The sequence below is a fragment of the Eumetopias jubatus genome, unplaced genomic scaffold, assembly GCF_037043125.1.
Source record: "Eumetopias jubatus isolate StellerSeaLion01/CBP00866 unplaced genomic scaffold, mEumJub1_p1.0 scaffold_1, whole genome shotgun sequence".
Lineage (NCBI taxonomy): Eukaryota > Metazoa > Chordata > Mammalia > Carnivora > Otariidae > Eumetopias > Eumetopias jubatus.
This window is the reverse complement of record NW_028274807.1, coordinates 142,878,092-142,900,356: the sequence shown is the minus strand read 5'-3', so window position 1 is coordinate 142,900,356 and position 22,265 is coordinate 142,878,092. Positions and strand designations below refer to the sequence as shown.

The window sequence follows — 22,265 nt, the reverse complement described above, 5'->3', positions numbered from 1 at the left end:
GCGACCCTGGATCTGTTTTTAAAAGAACACTCTAGCGCTTCCTGGATGTAGGTCCATGGTTAAGTCTCTTAACTTTCCAACCCTCATCTGGAAAATGGAGGTAGTGGTAGCAACTACCTCAGAGCAATCTTGTGAGTGTTGTATGGCCTCAAGTATGGGGCGTGCCTGGCACAGTTTCTGGCACATAGTGAAGGCCCAGTGATGGTGACTCCTGGCTCCTAGAGCCATACCTCGTATCACGGGTTCTGTTCAGGAATGCAGAATCTGGGATGTGGGTTTGGAATCCACTGAAGACTAATTCTCCAGCGCCACCTGGTGACCACTTTATCAGGATAGTAGCCTGCAACCTCCTAAGGGCAGGAGAAAGCTCCTGACCGTAGGCTACTCCCTCTGTTGTTCAGTATTTAAATGAAAAGACAGCCTTTGATACATGGGAGACTTTTTCATTATTATTGTAAATGACACTCATTTACCAAAATTCGAAAAATAACCAAATCTTCTGAGATTATGTTTGAGCTATATTACTTTTCACTTTACTAACTTTGGAAAGCAACGAAAAGAGTTACTTTTCTCAGTATCCCTTTAAAAATAAAAGCATTATTAATTGTGAATTTTACTGGGACTGTTGAGAGTTGGAGAAGCACTCACTTCTTCTCAGAATAAATTATGAAACAGTAAATATACATAGATATGAGGTCAAGAAATCACGGTTATTTGATATACAAGGGACACCATTATAAATGTAGCTTGTTTCTTCACTCTCTGGTCTTTTTTCTCTTATCTTTATGCCTTGAAACTAGGGATTCTTCAGCAGAAGCCTATGGATATGTTTCAGGCAGTTCCCAAGCGTCCTGCAATTTGAAGCGAAAATTTTGTGCATATGGGTAGTGGTGCTGGTATTATCTTCTTAAAAGTCTGTAATACCTGAAAAACAATCAAACAGCAAAAAGGAACCATTGCTCTAAAAAGAACTCTGATGGAACTTGAGTAAAGTTCATTTCAAGGTCTTCACTCCATTCTTATTTTCTTAAACTCTCCAATAATTCCATTTTTCTAGGTTTGTCTTCCAGCTTCTTCTGCCGAGAGGTACAACATGAACTGCTACTCATATGGGGAAAAGGGATACATACAATACATTCACAGGGCCTGACACTGGTTGGTTAGCTTTTTCTATTTCTCCTGGGTGCTTATAGTATAAAGCATGAAGATGTCACATGGGAAATGATGTCGATACAATAGTAGCCTTCATGTACGTTATCATGCAAGTTATACTACGGGTCATGGAACAGAAGGGCTCACAGGTCAAATAAAGATGCTGAAAGCAAGGACTTATTAATCTTTTAAAAACCCATAGCAAGAAAGAAGGTGAAAGCCATGGGGTAGGTTAACTCATACAGGGTAGTGTTCAAGAGGAATAGAAGGGCCACACGGCTAAAAGCTCTTCAGTGTTCATATATCCTTCATATATAGCATCCTTCTCCACTGATGGTGTGATACAGAGATCAGAGCTGAAATGTGAGCAAGACCGGCCACAGAAGGAAGAAGTGAAACATGTTCCTTCTGAGAGAAGCAAGGGCAGGTAATTGAAATTCACTGATTAGCCTGATAAGTTGCTATTGGTGCCAAAGGGTGACCAAATTAAGACCTCAAAAATATTGAGTGCCTCATATTTCTTATGTATATTTAGCATATCATGAGTACATGGTGCTTCATGTATATTTAGTGCATCATAAATATATAGTGTTTTCTTCATCTTTCCATTTCTATTTTTGTTCAGACTGACATGCTCTACTTATTTTATGACTTAAAGTTTACTTTCTTTGCTATGTTTAACACATTGTATGACTTTCATTTATCTCCTTTGTTTTCCTGTCTTCTATAGAATTAAATATTGACTAACAACAGCAAATATGTATTGTAGCACAGAATACTTGTGGCCCTCGAAGAGGAGCTCCCAGTTAGTTTAGATGATCCTGCACCAGAGAAATATAGTTTCTGCTCTTTGCTTACCACGGTCCTCCATAGCTTGAGGAATGAACCTTTCTGATTTTGGCTGACCTGGGTTTTAATCCTTACAGGGTCAAGGTGTCAAAAGAAATTTTTTACATAAAACTCTTATCTCCTGGTCTTTGCAAAAGATATGGGAAGTAGTTGGTAGATGCTAAGCATGTTTGGAGATAGGAACTGGACTATCTCTGAAGCATAAAGAGTAGGAAGCATGTGTGAGGTTAGGAAGACCTACAGGGTCTCTAATTGGGGGTTTTCTCAACCCCTTGCATGAATAGAATGCTCTCTCCTCTCCTAGTTTTTGTTACCAGGGATGGTATGCTGCTGCTATTGCTGCTGCTTCCTCTTTTTCCTCTCCTCCTGCTCCTCCTCCTCCTCCTCCTTCTTCTTTCTTCTTCTTCTTCTTCTTCTTCTCCTATTTTGAAGCATCCTGAAGGAAGCCAGCAGTATACCCAATTAAATACAGAGACTGCTCCCTCCCACCGGTCCCTCCTTCAACCCATCTCTGGAGCAGTGAAGAAAAACACAACAGCCTACTTGACTGATTTTATTTTCATTTTTTATTGAAAGCTTCATCAAAGAAAACAGAAGTTTAAACCTAACATCCACTGATCTACAGAAAGCCCAAGGAACGGGGGAAATGGTAGCTAATTTGACTGTGGTACAGATGAAAAATTAAAAATAAAACCAGAAACACTATAGAGTTACAGAACTTTCCATGACAGAGACAGCAGTACAAAATGCTCTTAAATAAAGTTCAAATTTGAATGATGTTTCAAAGTTCCATGAAGTCAAATATGGCCTAAAACAAGGGTTTTAAAAGAAGCTGTGTCCCATTTTTTTTTAATTTAAAGAAACTAGAATTTCATAGCAAGTACACTTTTACATTTATTTTTTGAAAATTAAGATTCCAATTATATTCCTCTTCTTTTTAAATAAATAGAAGCATTAATTTCCAGAATGGAGAAAACTTTTTCAAGTGTCTCTTTGAAATAGTTTTTATAGTGCCTGAAAAGTATGAAATAACTCATTTTTTCATATATGAGGAAATAACATATTTTGGGGAAGAGGACAGAGCATCTTTCATAAGAATCTAAGACCAGAGGGTTTAAAACACAAAGCATAACACTAAAGTTACACTTTGGACACTACTTAAATTTGAAATGATCAGAAAAAATCCACTGGAGTGTCAAGGTCATTCACCCTTATTACTGTGACGCAAAATTTAAAAAAATAAATAAATAACAAAACAATGCATTTTTTTTTTTTTTTGCCAAAGACTTAAGATAGGGATAAGAGTATATATTTAACCAAGAGATGTTATTATATTCTCATAACTCAATTTTGAGTTGACCTTTTCTTCTGGTTAAAATTTCAATAGTGAACGAAACCAAAAGAGCTTTCTTTTGAGGGAAGCCAAATACTTTGCTGCAATTTTTTTTCGGTTTGTATTTGCAAGAATACAGCCAACTCTCAATTATTTGCAGTGAATGGGAAAGGGACGTTATGGATAGTAAAAGTCCATGGTATATAATGCACTGACTGTTTTACTAATGATTTTAAACTCCTTCGGTAAATCGAGACTTAACAAAGAAACAGACTGATTTGAATTTGATTTCCAAATGTTTCTTTTTCACCCTCAGGGTTAAATGCTAATAAAAGGAAATAGAGCCCAAGACCTAAGAGTTGAAAAAAGAAGACAAAACAAATCTACCAAGTAAATAGCCCTTCAAAAATTGAGAGTGATTGTATTTCTGCAAGACTCAGTCATTGGGGAAGTTACTAACTGCACTGAATAAAATGGAAGAAAAGTGTGACTCCGTGGCCCAGAGGTTCTTCCCTCAGACTCCAAGCTTGATCTCACCTCTGCTCCAGCTTTAAAGCTTCCTGAGTGGAAGAAGCGTTTCTTAAAATATTATTTTCCCTTTCAGAAATACAAAGAAATGAGTATTGAGAAGCGATCTGTCCTTTTTTCATGTGACAGGGAGCATATGTATTAGGGTATAAAATGAAAGAGAAAAGAAACCACCAATATGGGGTGAGCTTCCCTGCACCGGATGAGAAAAGATCTTTGGGGCCACTCAGGGATCTTATATTTAGCTTTGTATTTTCCTGAACTCTGTGCAGTCCACAAAGGACAGGCATGACCAAGAACACTCAGATTAAGGGACCAATTTCATATTTAAGAATATTGGGTAAGAAATGTTAAATTTGAGTTAGACTCAACTGTCTTCCGATGCCACGGTGGATGTCATTTGTAACAAATTGATTCATTAATGAAATCCCATTATCACTCTGTCACAGGAAGGGGGTAGTATACAGAATCAATGAGCCTGTTTAAATTCTGTCAGTCCCTCAGATTGGAGTGAGATGCTGTCAGTCTCAGTGAGCTCAAAATTTTGAAGGATGCCAGGCACAGTAACACAAAAAACCAAAATCTCATCCTTCACTCCCTACCGTGGACAAGATAATGTGAATCAAGTCTCTATGACATGTTTAAACTTTGTTATGAAGTATGATTCCTCAAATGTGCTCAACGTTGTTTATACACATACATAAATATTCCCCTTCATTAGATTTTATATCATCTAAAAACATTAATCACTGTAACCCACTTAAGAATTTCTCCCTGCTTATCAGCTCATCTGCAGTGGTTCGTGCACGCAAAGTAAGAATGAGACTGAGTTGTCAAATGTATTTTTAGTTTCCTATTAACATTATAATCTGTCTAGACAGTCCACTGAAACTTCGGAATCATGAAGACTGCAAAAGTGCTACTCAAATCAAATCTCACTCTTCATTAATGGGGATTTCAGGCCACCATAAAAGATACATAGGTATATATTAGACATCGCAAATATTCAAATAATTTTTTTTTAGGAAAAAAAAGCTATTCTTTTTTTGTCACATATGAATTGAAATGATTTTCACACCGTTTTGCAAGGGGTCGATGTATTCTGCAGGGACAATGACCTTCCTGCTCCACCCAGGCTTTTTCTGCTCTCAGCCTTCCATCTCTAACACGAGTGCTTTTAATACCATGTAGTTTTTCACTGGAATGTGTGGAAGTGAGTCTTATATGCTATCAACTGTGGCAGATCTGTTAAAGTCACAGGAAGAAATTGATTCAAGTGAAGCATGGAGACAACATCTGAATGATTGAAATTTATCAAGGAAACAGCCAAACTGAAGTCAGGGAGAGGATTTTTTGTTGTTTTGTTGTTGTTTTGTTTTTAAGAATTTTATGTCACTTGCAACAATCAAGGCGTGCCAGTCTTCAAGGACAGTCACCAGCACCTGCTAGCATTACCTTTAGCTTACCTAGGGTCCAAGACATCTTCAGAACACATGACCATGCATTGAGTCACTATGCATAATTTGTCTTCCCTGACAAAACCTTATCATTATTAAAAGAAAACCCACTCCTCCACTGACCATGTAACTAGAGTTTGGAGAAGATAACATTTATCCCATTTGGATTGTGGCTTTGGTTTGTTTCCTGATGTTTAGAAGCCTTGGCAGTTAAAGTCAAAAGGAAAAAATGGAAATATCTGAATAAATATTTGGAAATCTGAGCCAGAATACTTAAAAAAAAAAAAGAGCCCTAAATAGGATTAGAATCACCATAATATTAGTTGCTGATTAAATCAGGATTCTGATGTCTGCATATATTGAACACACATTTTGGTTTGTTTTATTCTTCATACAATGTAATGCTGCTTACCTGTTGATGCTTTTTGTTTATTCCCCCAGACTTGACTCTTAAAAACAATCATTAGGTAAGATGACAGATGCAAATTTGAACATGTGTCATTTTTCCTTCTTTTTTTTTTCTTTTTGGTTTGAAATAAGATATTTTCTAGAATGGCATGATATAAAAAATCCAAACACAAAACACACGTGGACACATAAAATGACAGGTAATTTCCTTGTGCCTGAAGTGGCTTAAAAAAATTGAGATCATTGAAATTTCATAGTTGAAAAAAATGTTTCTGAATGTATAAATAAAGCAGTAGTTTTGAATAGAAACAGGAAGTTACCTAGGCACATTCATCAGCCACATGGTAGCTACCTCTTAGCCTCATTGTTGATTGCGTAAATGAGACTTTCTTTGTATCACATTAAGGTTTGTTTTGTGTGTGTTTTTTTTTTTTACAGAAACAAAAGAAAGCATGTTGGTTTCATAGTCAAATGAATTATGCCCAGGATAATCCTTATTTATACAAAGAGTTCAGAGACTGAAAAAGAGAAACGAAAAGCACAGTTCCTATACACGTTCCTTAAACCCCCTGAAACTCAGGGGCCTGCTTCTCAAAGATAAAACTTAAGTGCCACCCGTGAAATACATGAGAAGCTTGAAGGACGGAACAGAAGAAAGTACACATCTAGGATTCTCTCTAGAGCATGGAAAACCATTAAGGATGGGTGTCAACAGATGGAATTTCTCTGTAGCAGCACATGCTACATTTTCTTGGATCCATTTGTGCCTCTGATTTGGCTGCAAAGATAGGGAGCCACTTTCTAGACTTGAGTTTCCAATTCATGGGGTTTCAAATAAGAGAACCGGGCTCATTTCTGTTAACAGGTCACAAATCGTTGAATATTGACAATTTCAGAACAGCCAAACTCATTACTGATATTGACCTAATGGGATTATGATTTGCCTTTTAAGTTTTTTTTAGTTTTTAAAAGCCTACCTTTTTTTTTTTTTTTTACAGTGCACTTAATGCATTTCCCTCTTCCTTCTGGACTAAGACAGGTTCCCCCGACTTAGTTTGTGAAAAGACTTTCACCTATCTAATTCCAATGATCCCTTCAGAAAGCAACTCTGTGCATAATTCAACCAAGTTCCATCGGTCTTAATTTCAGGTAAAACTATACAGGTTGAACATGGATTCCATGAGTCAAATATGCAGAGATGTTTGTTAAGTCAATCTAATTCATTTTAGACAAAGTTTTGCATCATTCTCAATGCAAATATATCTCCTTTGGCTTTAAAGATTGAGCAAACCTAATTCTTTTGGTTCTTATCGATATAAATCATATAATTTCTTGATTGTCAACTAGCATTTTAAAAGCTTACCTAACTTCCACTAACAGAATCTTCAATCTGATTGGTCCTACTTGTCTCAGAGTTAAACTGAAACAAAAAGGTCTATTTTTGTCCTTCTTCCGACAACACCAGGGTATGAGAATACAATGACAGGAGGCAAAAGGTGGCTGTTCATGGCAGATGAACAAACACTGAGGTGAGAAGACAAAACCTAGAGGCGTTGGACTTGAGAAGGAAGACTATTGTTACAAATACAATGAGACCTTTTCAGGAGACCACTCATCACTTAACAGAATATCTAAGCCTTTTTTTGACAAGTGACCTTTCAGACCAGTTCGGGAAGGACCTTTAGTTCAAAGTTCACAGAAAGGAATTTCAACCTGTTAAGCAAGTGTCTCAACTTATTGGTGGCCATCAATACAGGTGTCACTATTCAAGAGAGCTAGTAAGGAACCAGAAAAGCTCACGGAATGAATAGAAAGCCGTTTGGCTCTGTCAGTTGGTATCCAGAACTCTTCATGCTGAAACTGCTGAACACAGCAGGTGCGAGCTATCAACAAATGCACATTAGCAAGAAAACAAAAACAGAAACAGAAACAAAAACAAAAACAAAAAACACCTTTTGTTTTGCTCTGTTTTGCAGTATATAAAACACCAGTGGAAGGTAGTTTAAACAAACAACAAAGTAAGAACTGGTCCGGCCATGTAGGTCAAATAAAATTCTTAAAAAGAAAGGAGAAGAAAAGGAAAACAACCTCTATCTTCTGGACTGCAATAGGGTGCCACTTCATCTTTGGTATAAAATAGGCCATCCATAGGCTGAATTTGATCACAACTAGGAAAGACTACAGAAATTGTCAACAATTTCTCTATCTATTGCTTTTTTTTTTTTTGCACTTTTTGACCATAAGCTCCTATCTACTTAAGTTTTTTTTTTAATGCTCTTAAGCTAGGTTTTGCAATGTGACAAGCAAAGCTGACTAAAAACTCTGTAAAGCTCATAAAAAAGACTGCAGATAAAAAGCACTAATGCTTTTGCTAGCGATCACGCTTCGTAAATAAAAAAAATCTGCATTCTGCCCCCAAACACGCATTATTTCTAATGCAGTTGTTTTTAAACCAACATTAATAACTTTACCGTAAAATGTTTTAGCCTTCTAGAATGATTCAACACTTAAGACAAAGTTCATGAAAAGTCCCAGCATTTTCCCAATTCTTGCAGTTGCCATGGTTTCTTTTATCAACAAATTTTCTTCAAATGAAGAAAAAACATTTTCTTTTAAACTGTACAGTTTTTTTTTTCACCCTAAAAACTCATAGTCTTAAACTTCTGTACCAGTTAAAGCTGGCACAATATTTCAATTCTTTCTTGAATTTTTTTTAACAAGACGTTGACAGCTTGCCTCGAGAGCCTTTGACGTCCTTAAAATTAAGGCAATTAAGATTCAAGATAAACCTTACCTAAGTATTTCTAAGAAAAAAATAAAATAAAAAACAACCCACTAGATTTAAACAAAAGGGGGAAAAGAAAGAGTAGCTTAATTACTGAGGAAGACAATTTGTTTCCATTTCTGCTTTGCCCACCTCTTGACATCTGATTTTCTGTTAAAAAAAAAAAAAAATCTGTCTACATCTTCTGGTAAATTCTGAATTCAAATGTTCTTCCAAATATAATGTCAACTTTCTGTGTTTTGTTTTGTTGTTGGTTTTTGTTTGTTTGTTTCCTCTTCTGGGATTTTTTCTTTAAAAAAAAACGATGGCGAAAGTAAACTGTCAGACCACATGAAGGAACCATTTGCACAGCACATAAAAACACTTTGTTTTCACTGGGTATAGTAGAAAATTAAAAAAAAAAAAGCATTCCATCGACGCCTGTGCAAACTGGAAGCCAACTTCCTGTTCAATGAAGTTTCTTCGTTCAAGGCAAAGTTTCAGACGGACATTCTTCAGTCTTGTTTATGGTCTGTGGAAACAATCGAGTATGAGTGGTCATTATATGAAAGCAACTTTGAAATCACCTCATATGCTCTTTTCCAGTGAGGTCTCTTTAAAAGATACCAAGCTGTTTCAATATCTAGAAAATTGTACAAGTTTTAAATCCTGCCACTTTCATACAATTATATATTTGAGCCAGAGAGTTTGTTCACATTAAGTATCAAGGCTAATAGAACAAGAATATTTTTTGGTCTAAAGTAATAAATACTACAACATATTTGAGCCGGAGAGTTTGTTCACATTAAAGGTCAAGGCTAATAGATCAAGAATATCTTTCAATTTAAAGTAGTAAATATGACAAAAATACCCAGACAAGTAATACTCCCTATGTGCACGGAACCTATTTTTCAATGTCTGGCTTATGTTTTAGGTACCCCCAGAAATTCTGTCCTTTCAAAACTCCTGTGGGATTCATCACTAATTCAGTCAACAAATGTGCCCATCCCTACTATGTACCCAAGACACAGCAATGGTTGGTGTGTTACCCTGTGGTATTCACCAAGTATAATCACATAAGCCTTATTTGGCCCAATAAAGTAGTAAGAGAGTTAAGAGGGAATGGGTTTTGTTCACTTTCCCTCATCCCCTCTTCTTCCTTATTTACCCATCTCATCAAGATTTTTAATTCTTGAGAACAGGCACTATATTCTACTACTTTTTACTCTCCATGAATCTGGCAGATGGTATGCACGTAATAGGTGTTTCACTAGACAAATGCAGACAAATGACATTTTTACTTATGCCACTTGGCCTAGCCTAGCCCAAATAATGTCTTCTCCTTCTGCCCCATCTACAATTGCTGGACTGAGCTTCTAGTGGGTTGACTTCCACGCTTAGCTCTTCCATCCACAGACTAGAATTTTGTTAAATAATTTCAGGGATGTGCTATAAAAACCGATTTTTGAAACTACAGGTCAATTTATTTATTTTAAAAGATTTTATTTATTTGAAAAGTAGGGGGAGCAGCAGGCAGAGGGATAAGCAGGCTCCCCACTGAGCAAGGAGCCAGACCCGGGACTTGACGCCAGGACCCTGGGATCATGACCTCAGCCGAAGGCAGACGCTTAACCAACTGAGCCACCTAGGCACCCCTACAGGTCAGTTTAGATGAAGCTCACTTCTCTCAGTGCTTTGCAGGTTCTTCTGACGCCCAGTTGCTTAATTTACTAAAGAGGACTCAGGGTTGCTGAGGTTGTACAGGTTGTTCACTGCACAAGATGCATGACTGAGTTTGTGGGGGCTAAATTCTCACCCAAAGTCTGGTGCAGGGCTGCATCTGCTCTGAGCAAGTGGGCTTTATTCAAATTTACAAAATGCCCTTAAGGATGTTTTAAGGTATATAACAGGTAGGCTGGGATGATCCAGAGAAGTTCTTTTTCCTAATTTGGAAACAGCACTCATACGAATTCACTATGTCTCTTAGAAGCCTGATAAACTTGTTCTTAGAATCATGTAAGAAAAGCAACTAGTTGATAGTTGATATTTCCATTTTTAACCAATAGTTTAAGTTTCTAGGAATACATAGTTTGTGTGTGTTATGTGAAAAAGTGGGGCTTCTTTTAAGAAGAGATGCAATTAAAAATTTCATACCATCAGCAACAATTAGGGAAACTTTATTAGTAGTAGTCATGGGAACCATGGTATATATGTGATCTCTATTCCTTTGCAAAATACAGATTTACTCCATGAATTTCTTAAAAATCGCCCTTGTTGTGGGAACAAAACTTTTCTCTTTGTTCGGTTTTGTGTTTTTGTTTTTTGATCTGTTCTTTGCTCCCACTCCCATCTTCCACCTGGTCTTGTTATTCATTTAGCAGAAAATGCCTAATACACCGTGAATCTCTGGAACAGCTGCTCCATGAACGGTGTCTTAGTCAATGGGCTACCCTGACATACAACACCCACACTGCTCAGGTATGTCACATGCACTGGTCTTGAGGCATCCATATTTATGAGCTAGGCTACAACTACTTTCAAGCTCTAACCTTACCAAATGTTTCCAAGGGCCCTCTCCCATCAAGTGGTCTCATTGTTACATGACAACAAGTGGGGAGCAATGAATGGCTGTCCTTTGCCTTTTCTTGGTTGCTAGCTGAAGTTGGAAGGGACAAGGTGTTGCTATTTAATAGAACTGAATTCACTCCTATCCACCTTCTCTGTCCTAGATGAGATGTGAAAGTGCACATTTACATAATGCTTCTGTATTGCCCTGAAACTTCTCATCCTCCCCTCCAGTCCCCAAAGAAAGCAGAGCGGATAGATTAGGAAGTAGCAAACCACAGGCTTAGAATTCCAGACTTTTAGAAGTGGAAAGACATCTTTGGAATCATCTAAGGATGCAATGTCCCCCAGTGTCATTCCTGACAGATTAGCTTCATGTGATGCCGTGTGAAAAGAGGGATTCTGTGGTCCAGAGTTTGGGGGAAACTGCACATTATGCTCCCACTCCTGCACTACCCATAGGTAAACTAAACATATAGGAAGGGCACCAACCAAGAAGGGTATCAATATAAAAACAAACTTATTTAAAGAACGTAATCTTTTCAATTAGTATCAAAATAATTATCCTGTTGACAGTGAACATTTTGTTACAGTTCTTTAGTAATTTAATATGTTTGAAAAAACTCTCAGAATTCCCAAGTAGGAAGTCCAGCCTACAGGACATGCTAATCTTTCAGGAAGTGAAATGTTTGATTTATCTGGCTCTCTAGGAGGTCCGGCCATTAGCATTTTAATAGCTTTGAAGAGAACTGCAATTAAGAAAGCATTTCACTTAGGTTAGAGGGTGTTTGCCTAAACTCCTTGGGACCCCCAATCCTCCACCTCAACTCCAGGGAATGGTGGTAAATCCTCCCCCAGCACTAAAACCGAGTTTACACTCTTGGGAGAACACTGATCTAATCTCTTGCTCTAAAGAAGAGGAAAAGGAGGCTCCAAAGGGCTGAGTGACAACTAGTAGGTGGCAATCAGAATTTAACTTTGCTTGAAGACTTGTACTTTTCAAGCCCTTGTCATTTTTAAGATTTTTACGATTTCTTAAATAGCACAAAGAAAAACTGCTAACTTGGGCAGGAACTGGAATTTCCACAGAACTTCTCAAAACAAACCAGAGGTATCCTATCTGTCTTTGCAGATAAGAGCCCCGAAATTCCCTTTTGCATGAGTAGCCTCTTTTAACAAGGAAAAAAAATCATGAATACAAAATGTGAAGACCTGTTTTTTAGCTTGGAAAGTGGCATTTGGAATAGTAAAATATTTGCTGCTATAGATCCCAAATATAACCTTTCGATTCATATATGCACATCATTTCTACTTCTCAAACTTTGATCCTGCAACGTTCTGTTGTGATGTCTGTGATTTTCTTCAAAATATCTTTAGTATAGACATTATGGTGCTAAATCTAAGTGTGACGGGTTAAGCTCCTTTTCCAGGGCACTCAGCTACCCTCGTCCAAATTTCATGCCCCACAGGAGGTCAGCTACCATTTAATGAGAAAGGCCAGAGGTTTGCACAAGTACTTTAAATTGTCCGTATCTCAATTAGCATAATGATCATCAGAAACGGGTTGCCTAAAGAAAGTAGTGGCATGTTAATTAGCATAATGATGCTGGACATCAGCTGCCATTTGTGAAATTTGGACTATTCAAGATCACTTGGATAGGCTAAAATATTTTAGAGATCCTCTCCACTGTAGGTGAAAGACACAGTTAGAATGTATGGACGTTTGTAGCCTTATAACTTTAGGGATACTGCTTGTGGCTTGATCTCAAAACAATTTATTAATTTATTTGTGCCTGCTTTCTTATGAATGCTTCCCTGACAAATGTCTCTGTGGGAACTCTTGCGTCCCTCAAACTTTTCCCAGGGATGGTTATATAAGAACCCAGGTGTCTACATGAACCACATACTTAGCTCAGTTCCCAGGGTCTTCTTAAATGGTTCTGTAGACTCTCATGCCTTACCATGACACAGATCAGCTGCCCTTGGCTGAAACTGATAAAACCTTGGATAAAGCCACACTCATTTCTTCCTTTTAGAAAATTTCAGAATAGATTGTTATCCATCAGTGTATTTGACCTAGAATACTATTTTTGTTTTCATGCAATATATTATTGTTCTCTTTTCAAGTCAGAAAAGCTCCCTGCACTTAGGGACAACATGTCAGAGAGAGTAAATTGAGAATATAAACAGGACCTGTTAACAATTTCCTCCAGATTTGAAGAAGTGTACACGAGGCCATGCAAGTGGTGTTCACATGGCACACGTTTGAAATGTCCCATGTTCCAATGTGCTTTCATCTCTGGCATGTTGCCACAAACTGGCCCTGTGGAACATCCTGTAACATACATTCCTGAATAAGTGCAAAGGAAAATTCCTCCCAATGAGGAAATCCCTCGCCATAATGGGCTTACCACTGTGGGGACACACGGGGAGTGTTTCCTTCTTTGATACCCTATCATCTGTGGAAAGGCCCAAGTTATCAGCCATAGGAATCTGAGGTTCAAGGCATGTAACCATGTGACCACGGTGGTGGTGGTGGGAGGTAGTTTTAAAATGTTTAAACACTTAAAGCTTTCTGTGGTCAGACTCAGACTTCCTAGTATAGTTCAAGGAATAAAGCTTCTTTGAATTGACTTATTATAAGGATAATTAAATCCCTTATCTTTCTCTATAGATCAGGCCCTCCTTGGTTTTATCTTATCTGCCCCTGTTAGTAGCATCAATAACTCGGGGGTTCTGTTTGGAATTGTAAAGCCCGTTTTCCTTTTTCCTCTTACTTCAATCTACCCTTCCTGCCCTTACCCCCCACCCTCTACCCCATTGCACTTTCCACCATTTTACTTCAGACCTTTGTTCCCTATTGTCTGAATTCTTGCAATCATTGGACTGTTTCCATTGCTTTCAAATCCACTGTTTACCTCAGCTGGAGGAGCATTTGTAGAACAAAGGAAGTGCTGTCCAAGCACCTCACTATGACATCTGATGTTAGAATCTGGGTCCAACCTGCTTTTTTACACTATTGTGCTATTCTGAATCCCCTTCTCAGAGAAGCAGTCTGAGCTTTCCCACCCCTGGACTTTGGCCAAGCTGTTACTCCCCCTGGAACACTCCTTGACTCTGTGTAAGAGCCAGTTCCAGTTGCCACAACCTCCACCAAAGCTGACCCAGTCGAGAAAAATTAAATGCATTCTCCTATTACTACAGTATTCTTTAAAAGAGCCCTGTTCATTTTCTCCCTTGCAGTAGACACATCATGTCTATGTGTACGTCCAAGTCCCGTACTAGATTGTAAACTCTGGAGGGCAGGGATCCTGTCTCCCAGCAGAGAAACTGGCCTGATGCTGGATGCTCTAAAGTGTGGAAGTGGGGAGGGAGGCTGTCACTGGAATCTGGGAGAGGCAGACGTGTCCTCTACAGGTCAGGCAGGGCATCCTCTCTCCCAGCGCATCATACAATGGTCGTGAAAGGTAGGGACAACCTGAGAAAGAAGAGAGCATCCCATTGTGGGCTCTAAGTGGGGGCAGCTGAAGCTGATTGAATCAGGCAGGGAAAAGAGAATGTTACAGATAGTCGCAAGAAGGGGGACATTTGTATCCTGAAAGCCATTCTTGAAACACATCCTTCCACACCCAGACTCCACGGGTTAGTGGAGTCCTTGAAATATAACTCAATTGCTGGCATACCTTCCCTTAATGCCTTCCTTTAGTGGCTCTCTTCACATAGAACTGAGAATGATTCCTGTATACAAAGCCAAGTATCCAAGGACCAAAGGCTCTATAAAAACTGCCTGTTTGACTCTGTCTCCTACATCCACCACCACCACCGCCCCCCCCCCCACCCCCACCGACTCTTTCACTACACTCTAGCCAGAGGTCCCCATTCTAGACCTTTGGTCTTCCTGTTTTTTCTGCCTAGATTGGTTTTTTTCTCCAAATCTCTCCAAGATTAGCTTGTAATTATTATCTTTCAGATCCAGGCCTCTGTGAGAGGCCTTGCCTGATACCAAATCTTAGGTATTTATGCTGTCATTTTCTATCACAAGAATCTTTTTTACATATTGGCGTTGGCTTTGCAATTTCGGTTTTTTTTTTTTTATTGTTTGCTGATTGGTCCACTGACTGTGAGTCTACTCCTGGCAGGAAGTAAACTCCAAGAGAGTAGGAAAGGCGCCTGCCTCCTTCATTGTTCTTTTCCTGGCATCTGGAATTCTGGGGGTCACGTAGTAGGCACTATATCAATAATTGTTGACTGGGGGGATGAAAGCATCTCTTTTATTTATCCAGACATCATTGAACTGTTAGCAAGAAGGGGCTAGGATCACTCACTTCCTCATTATGCTCTGAAACAGCAAAAGCCAGCTTCACCTACTCACCAAGTGGTTCTGGCAAATACAGCAGCTCTCAATTCCCACCCGTGTCTCTCACCGTGCTTCCCACAACCAGTCTCTGCTCCTTTCTCACACATTACCCTCTGAACAGACTGAAAAAATTCCAGTATGCTGGGAACAGAGTACCAGAGACTACCATATTGTTCCGTGTGTGTGAAAGTGATTCACATAGGCTATAGGTGAATTAAAAATACAAACAAGAAACAAAACCAAAAACACAAAATGGTTTATTTTTATGGATCTTTCCTGAAAGCTGTTATGTGAAAGTAATAATAATAATAACATTTTTATTATTATAAAGGTTAAGTCATGTGGTCAACACATTTAATTTGGAAGACTACCTTTAGAAGCTAAGCTACTTAGAGGAGACTCCATTACCATGATTAATCTTTCAGCAACAAACAAATCTCTAAATATGTATTGAGGTTAAAGAGGAATGATTAAGAAATGGGAGCAACACTCAGCAGACTAGGAAGGATCTCTCCGGAATTCTCTATTCACTGGGGCTTTGATTGCTACCTACAGATTAGAATAGTTTGCAGGACAAGACATCCGTATATAGACTGAATTTTTGTTAATTACCTTGGCTTCAAAACCTCACAAATTTTAGTCTACATAATTACTCAACACAAAGCCAACAGTACTTTATAAGTGATTTAAAGATTTGCAAGAGTAATTCTGATACATGATTGTCGCTTTGTCATTTAATTCCTAAATAAGACTCCACATTGTTTTAGATTTTATAGCACCCTTTTTCATGAATTACTTTACTGGGTGTTCAAGGTATCCCTGCAAAGGGAGTGATACTGTCTTCATTTAAGAATTCATGCAGGCTTACTATCCAGTTTCAAGTGGGAATACTGGAGTTTTTTCCAAAAATATGTATAGTAGTTTTTTTTTTTTTTAATGCCCCCTTCTGTATTTAAGGCTTAAGTGAAATTTTACATTAACTCTGGGCATGGCCATATGACTTACTTTGGCCTATGGGGCAGTAGTAAATGTGTCCAAGTGGACTGAAAAGTGCTTCATTTGGGCTTCTTCTCTTGCTGCTCTCTGAATTCTGGGACTTCCATGTGAATAAGCTGATGCAGGATCAGAAACACATAATCCGATTGCTTCCATCATATTCAACCAACAGACAACTAACACCCAGAAGCAGAGCCGCAAAAATGACCATCAGCTGTCCCCAGGTGCTTGAGCAATTCTAGTCAAGACCAGAAGAACCATCCACCTGAGGTCAGCTTAAGTTGCCGGCCCACGAACTAAATAAATAGACCCATGAACTAAATAAATGCTTGTCACTAAGTTTGGGATGGTCTGTACTGCAGCAAACGCTAACAGATGCAACATGAGAGAATGGTGACAAGATGGTCGATCTTGAGGAAAAGAGCTTAGTGTAGCCCGAACTTACTTAGACTGTTGGTAAGAATATGCAGGTGCATGTTCGTTGGATGTGTCCACTGCTATCTGTTGCTGCTGACCACTGGTGTCCTGGGATGAAGGTGCCACTGTCTGGGGAGAGGTATCAGCAACAACACCCTAAGGAGGCAAATAAGAACACAAAAGCCTTACTGGCTTTAGCAAAGGGCCTTCTTCCAGATGGACTATAGGGAATACCCCTCTTCTTTTTGGCTTGAGTAGAGTTGCACTCGGCCAAATGAAGCTACAGGAAGTACCCCAGGGAAAACCAGAGAGCACATTTGGATAAAGGCTGAGGAATTCACTTCAATGTGTCACCAAGAGGCCTTGCCTTCAGAAACCTCTACTGTAGTCGAATGGTCAGAAAATCACTCTCGCCAAACTTAGAACTTTTAAACCATGGTTGCATATAGCCACACTAAATAATAATTTATTAATCAAAAGCTCATGCAGGATTCCTATAAAAACTTGTATATTCAAATATTTCCCTGGGGTAGAGTACCGTGTCGTGTCATGTCTCTTTGACTTGGCAAAACAATGGACCTAAAAAGAAAAGAAAGGAAAGAAAAGAAAAGAATACATAAAAGCTTGGAATTCTTTTAAAGGCATATTGTTAGGTAGGTTTTCCCTTCAGCAATTTGGTTTGTTTGGGTTTGTTTTGTTTTCTACAACATGAACTAGAATTCATTTCGAGGTTTCAGAAAACAGACATCTTTAATCTTGATTTGCTACTTCTCTCACCCTCTCATTTCTCACAGATACCAACAAGGATGCCAACAAGGAGTTGATCATCATTAGGGATAGATGTTTGCTTCTGAGGAAGGCACAGGTGGTGTTATCTGGCAGGTGGGAGGCCTAGAGAAGGTATCTCTCTGAATATGTTCTCTTGGTTTTACTCATAGCCTTGGACTGCTACAGTGATGTCAGGTTTCAAACATTTTGGTCAACTCTCTATCCCTAACTAAACTGTTCTTCAGAATCCAAAAATTCTCCCTATATTCTCCCTAATTCTCCCACCAGCATTTACGTGTGCGGATATTGGTGAATTTTCAATGAGTGTTTTACATAGAAAAGAGATCGGTGCTTTCTCTATACGCACAAATTCAAAGCAATCTATTAAAGTGTACCTCCATTTTTCTTAGTGAAAGACTTTTATTTATTTATTTACTTTTTGTAATCGTTATGCCCAATGTGGGGCCTGAACTCACGACCCTGAGATCAAGAGCTGCATACTCCCCCTACTGAGCCAGCCAGGTGCCCCAACCCAAAGGACTTCTTTTGATCTATAGACTTCTTCTTTAACTATAATTAGACTGTTTCTAATAAGTCACAGTGTCAAATGTGCCCCATTATTTTATAGTCATCAAAACGCTCAAATTCTGTAGGTAAGCATATCCATATGTCAGTATAGACAAAGAAGAATGCAAATATGTGGTAGAGATCTATGCTTAAAGTGCCTAGAATGTCTAGATTCATTAACTGATGATCTAGATGCTTTTTGATGGTCAAATACAGCAACAAACAAACAAACAAAACCAAAAAAAAAAAAAAACACATCTATTTTAAGCACATAGTCTTGAAATTCTGAAAAGCCAATTCAAACCTGATTAATACTGACACATTCTTTGGGGCCCACAGGTCTAGAGCACATAAAAGATTTAAAACTGGACCTCCTTGGCTTCCTAAATTACATGATGGTATTCTCTTAAAATTCTGTTTTTCCCAAACCTTGGTACGAGCAAACATCTGGCATATACCAAAACAAACACTGTGTAAGATCCAATTTATTCTGTGAAGATTTCCCCAATCTCTGTAGTTGTAGAGATTGAGCAAGTCATGGTAGCCTTCTATGTGGAGTGGTGCCAGCACCCTAGTTGCTGGCCAACTCATGGACTAGCAATAGCATGGACTCCAGAGGAGTCCCTGCTGTTGGGAAGAAATGCACTGTGACCATAATGGCAAATGCCATCAGGAGAAGGGGAGGAGGGGCAAGAGACAACAATAGCTAGGACTAGACAGAAATATACACATCTAAGTGTTTTACCACTATCTACATAGCTCTATGCTCTCTTCCTTTCTATGTAGCTTGCTGGCTCTGTCCAGTAAAGTAATGTGTACAGGGGATGGGTTCAGCCCAATGGAAAGAGGGAAGGAAAGGAACAAAGTTTCTATTAAAGACAAAATGTCTTCATCATTTGAGGTACCCACAGCCATAAGAGGGTGCAAATAAATCGGAATCTGGGGATGGGACCCAGGCATAAATATTTTTTAAATCTCTCTAAATAATTGCAGAAAATAATATACAGAAAATTTGAGAACCAGTGCACTAATGTGATCATAGATCCCCAAGGGATCTTGTTAAAATGCAAATTCTGATTCAGTAAGTCTGGGTGGTGTCTCAGACTTTGCATTTCTAACAAGCTTCCAGTGATGCTGCTGATGACGCTGGCCCAGGGACACTCTTTTGAGTAACAAGGCACTAGCAAACTCATTTTTGCTGGTTTAGTGGCAAACATTTTTTCCTGCCCTATTCATGAGTATTTGTGGTTAACCTTTAATGGGGTAGTGATCTGGTCTCTGATCTTTTAAGTATTAAAACAATACTCCCCTCTTACCTCTACAGCAAACTGATTTATTTCGTGGGCAAAGCACAACATAGGCATGTTGGTGCACTTTCATATAGTGAACTTGCAATGTCAAATTTTAGAGTGGGACAAAACCACACATAAAGATTGCTTGGGTTATGGGGGCCCACAGTACATGCGGCTGAGATTTGTCATCCCTACCTCTTTCTATAAGACAGGGACAGACTTACTTCAATAGAAACAGCTGTCGGAGGCACAGGCGTGTACTGGGGAAGGTAGGTCCCTTGCATAGGCGCGGCAGCAGTCATATACTAGAGAGAACCAAAGAAAAATGCAGGTGAACTTGAGATTGCAATCAGCGAGAAAAGTAGGTATCACATGAAACTGCTTTAAATGTGTAGCCCACAGCCAGTGCGTTATTACACTCTATGTCCACCAACAACGGGGCAGTTCCTATCAGCAGAGAATGGGCTTGGCTTACTGAGTCAGCATGAGCAGCAGCCTACTACCTCCACTGTACCGGTGCAGTATCGTCCCCCTTCCCTCACTCTGTCTTTGTAGCCGTTCTATCTTAGATTCCCACCATGGCAGTTTCATGTCTAAAACATACATTCCATAAGGGCAGGGAGGATGTCTGTCTTTTTTTCCTTCTCATTTTATTGCTAGCACCTATCACACAGTAGGCTCTCAACGAATCATTTGTTGAATGAATGAATCATCAGATTGTTAGCGATCATTTCTTTTCTAACTAAAAAAAGAAAAAAGAAAAATACAGGAATAACGCAAGCGATGCACATGTAGCAGTATTCAGAGTTGGCGCATGTTCTCATTTTGTCATTCTCCTATCACTTTTTTAGGTGCAAAAGAAATAGTATTACAGATAATGACAAAGTCTCCTTTGTGCCCTCCCCCCCCCCTTTCCACGCTCATGTCACTGGCAGTATTTTTCTTTTCAACTCCTTTAATTCTCTAAATGTTCTTCATCTGGATGGACAATGAAACCGTCAAACCATTTTTCACTAAGTTGTAGTTTTCAGTAAACCATGCGTTGGGAGTAATAACCTGCGGTTTTGCATTGCAGAAAGGGAGCCCCAGGAAAATTACTTGCTCACCCACATAAGCCAAATTCCATATTCCCATGTCTAATGCCTATCTCCCCATGCAAATTCAACATTCTACTCTTTGAGAATAGAATTTTCTGTGGAATCAGCTGTATTCCTGAGCTTCTAAACTTGACCAACATCACAAAACGTCAGAACCAGTATCATCTAGTGAAGACAAATTTTCTCCATTCACGAAGGTTAGAGACATGATTTTGATGGAAAACTGCAAGCCTCTGCTACTTTATTCTTCTAAATTTGCTAAGTTCAAATACAAATGCCAAGCATCAATATGCAAAACCTAAATTACTATGTTTTGTGTATCCTGGTCCTTTCAGTGTGCAAGCGACGTAATGGTTCTGAATCAAGGGGAATATCTGAATGGAGATGAGCTCATCAGTTGTTCAGTTGTTGGTGTTGTTGGTCCGTATTCATGGAGAATGACAGCAAGTAAGCAGCTCTGGAATAAATGTATTTCCATCCTAAACTAAAAACTGTCTTACTGTATCTACTTGCTAAAAATAGAGATAGGCTTAATGAAACAACCCTAAATCAAACAAACCAAACTGTTGTCTATTGTCCACATGTAGCAACTAATAACTGGGTAACACTAATGACAACTAAGTTCAATTCCAATCTATATTAAAAAAAAAACAAACAAAACAAAATAAAAAAAAACAACAAAAAAACTTGTCACTTGGACTAAGAGCAACTATTTGAATGGCCTGGAGATATTACTAATTTCAGTTTACACTTAAAAATCACCAGAGATTTCTATGTATTATCTCCTGTGTTCTCACAGCAGCCATCAATTTTCTACTGAAATTGTCCAGACTGTCATCTCCTTAAAGGCACGGGCCAAACTCTTCATGTCTCTGTATCTTCCAACACACCATGCCATGCCTGATACTCAATAAATAATTGTTCAATGGCTGAAGAAAAACTTGCAAGAAGAAAGCCTTCCATTTCCAGTTACAAATCTTGCACTCCTTTAGCTGTTAATAATTCTGAGCTCACTGTAGATAGTAATTTCATCACCCCTATAGTTCATTTGTATAACCTTTAAACATATACTTTAGCCAACTCTGCTCATTATTGTCCTTGTGTCTTAAAGCAGACATAAGTACTCAGGTATCTGATTGCTATCAATTTTTCAAATAAGTATAGAACCCGGGAGTCACCTTTCAGCAAATATATTCCACATCTAGAGCTCTATGGCAGGTGTCTGCCTTGCTAACAAAACTGCTCTAGGAGGTATTTTGGGGATAACAGTTCAGATAGGTGTTTTGCTTATATTATATAGGTTATTAAAATCCTTTAACTGAGCATTTTCTATAATGTATTATTTTTGAATGGTAGCTCAGCTGAGAAAAGAGCTGTGTTCTAGTGCATTCTGGCAAATGCTGCAGAATGTATCTTCTTTTGTGATATTGACATACAGTAAAAACTGAGAAGTCAAGTTTTATAGCAGCCTATTTAAAGATGATTAAGGGGTGCCTGGGTGGCTCAGTCGTTAAGCGTCTGCCTTCGGCTCAGGTCATGATCCCCGGGTCCTGGGATCGAGCCCCGCATCTGGCTCCCTGCTCCACGGGAAACCTGCTTCTCCCTCTCCCACTCCCCCTGCTTGTGTTCTCTCTCTCACTGTGTCTCTGTCAAATAAATAAATAAAATCTTCCAAAAAAAAAAAGATGATTAAGCCACCATTCCTTCCTTCCCTC

At 38.8% G+C, this 22,265-nt stretch overlaps 1 protein-coding gene across 1 annotated transcript in view; it reads right to left on the bottom strand.

The window, feature by feature from the left end:
- Nucleotides 1-16,850: 16,850 nt before the first annotated feature.
- The window catches only part of RBMS3 (RNA binding motif single stranded interacting protein 3), a 1,335,892-nt gene continuing 1,330,477 nt past the window's right edge, over nt 16,851-22,265 (bottom strand). The window contains exons 16-17 of the mRNA XM_088026449.1: nt 19,678-19,758; nt 16,851-16,982 (exon numbers count right to left, since the gene is read on the bottom strand). Of these exons, the coding sequence (XP_087882575.1) occupies nt 16,851-16,982; nt 19,678-19,758 (213 nt within the window). The remainder of the gene's footprint in view (nt 16,983-19,677; nt 19,759-22,265) is intronic.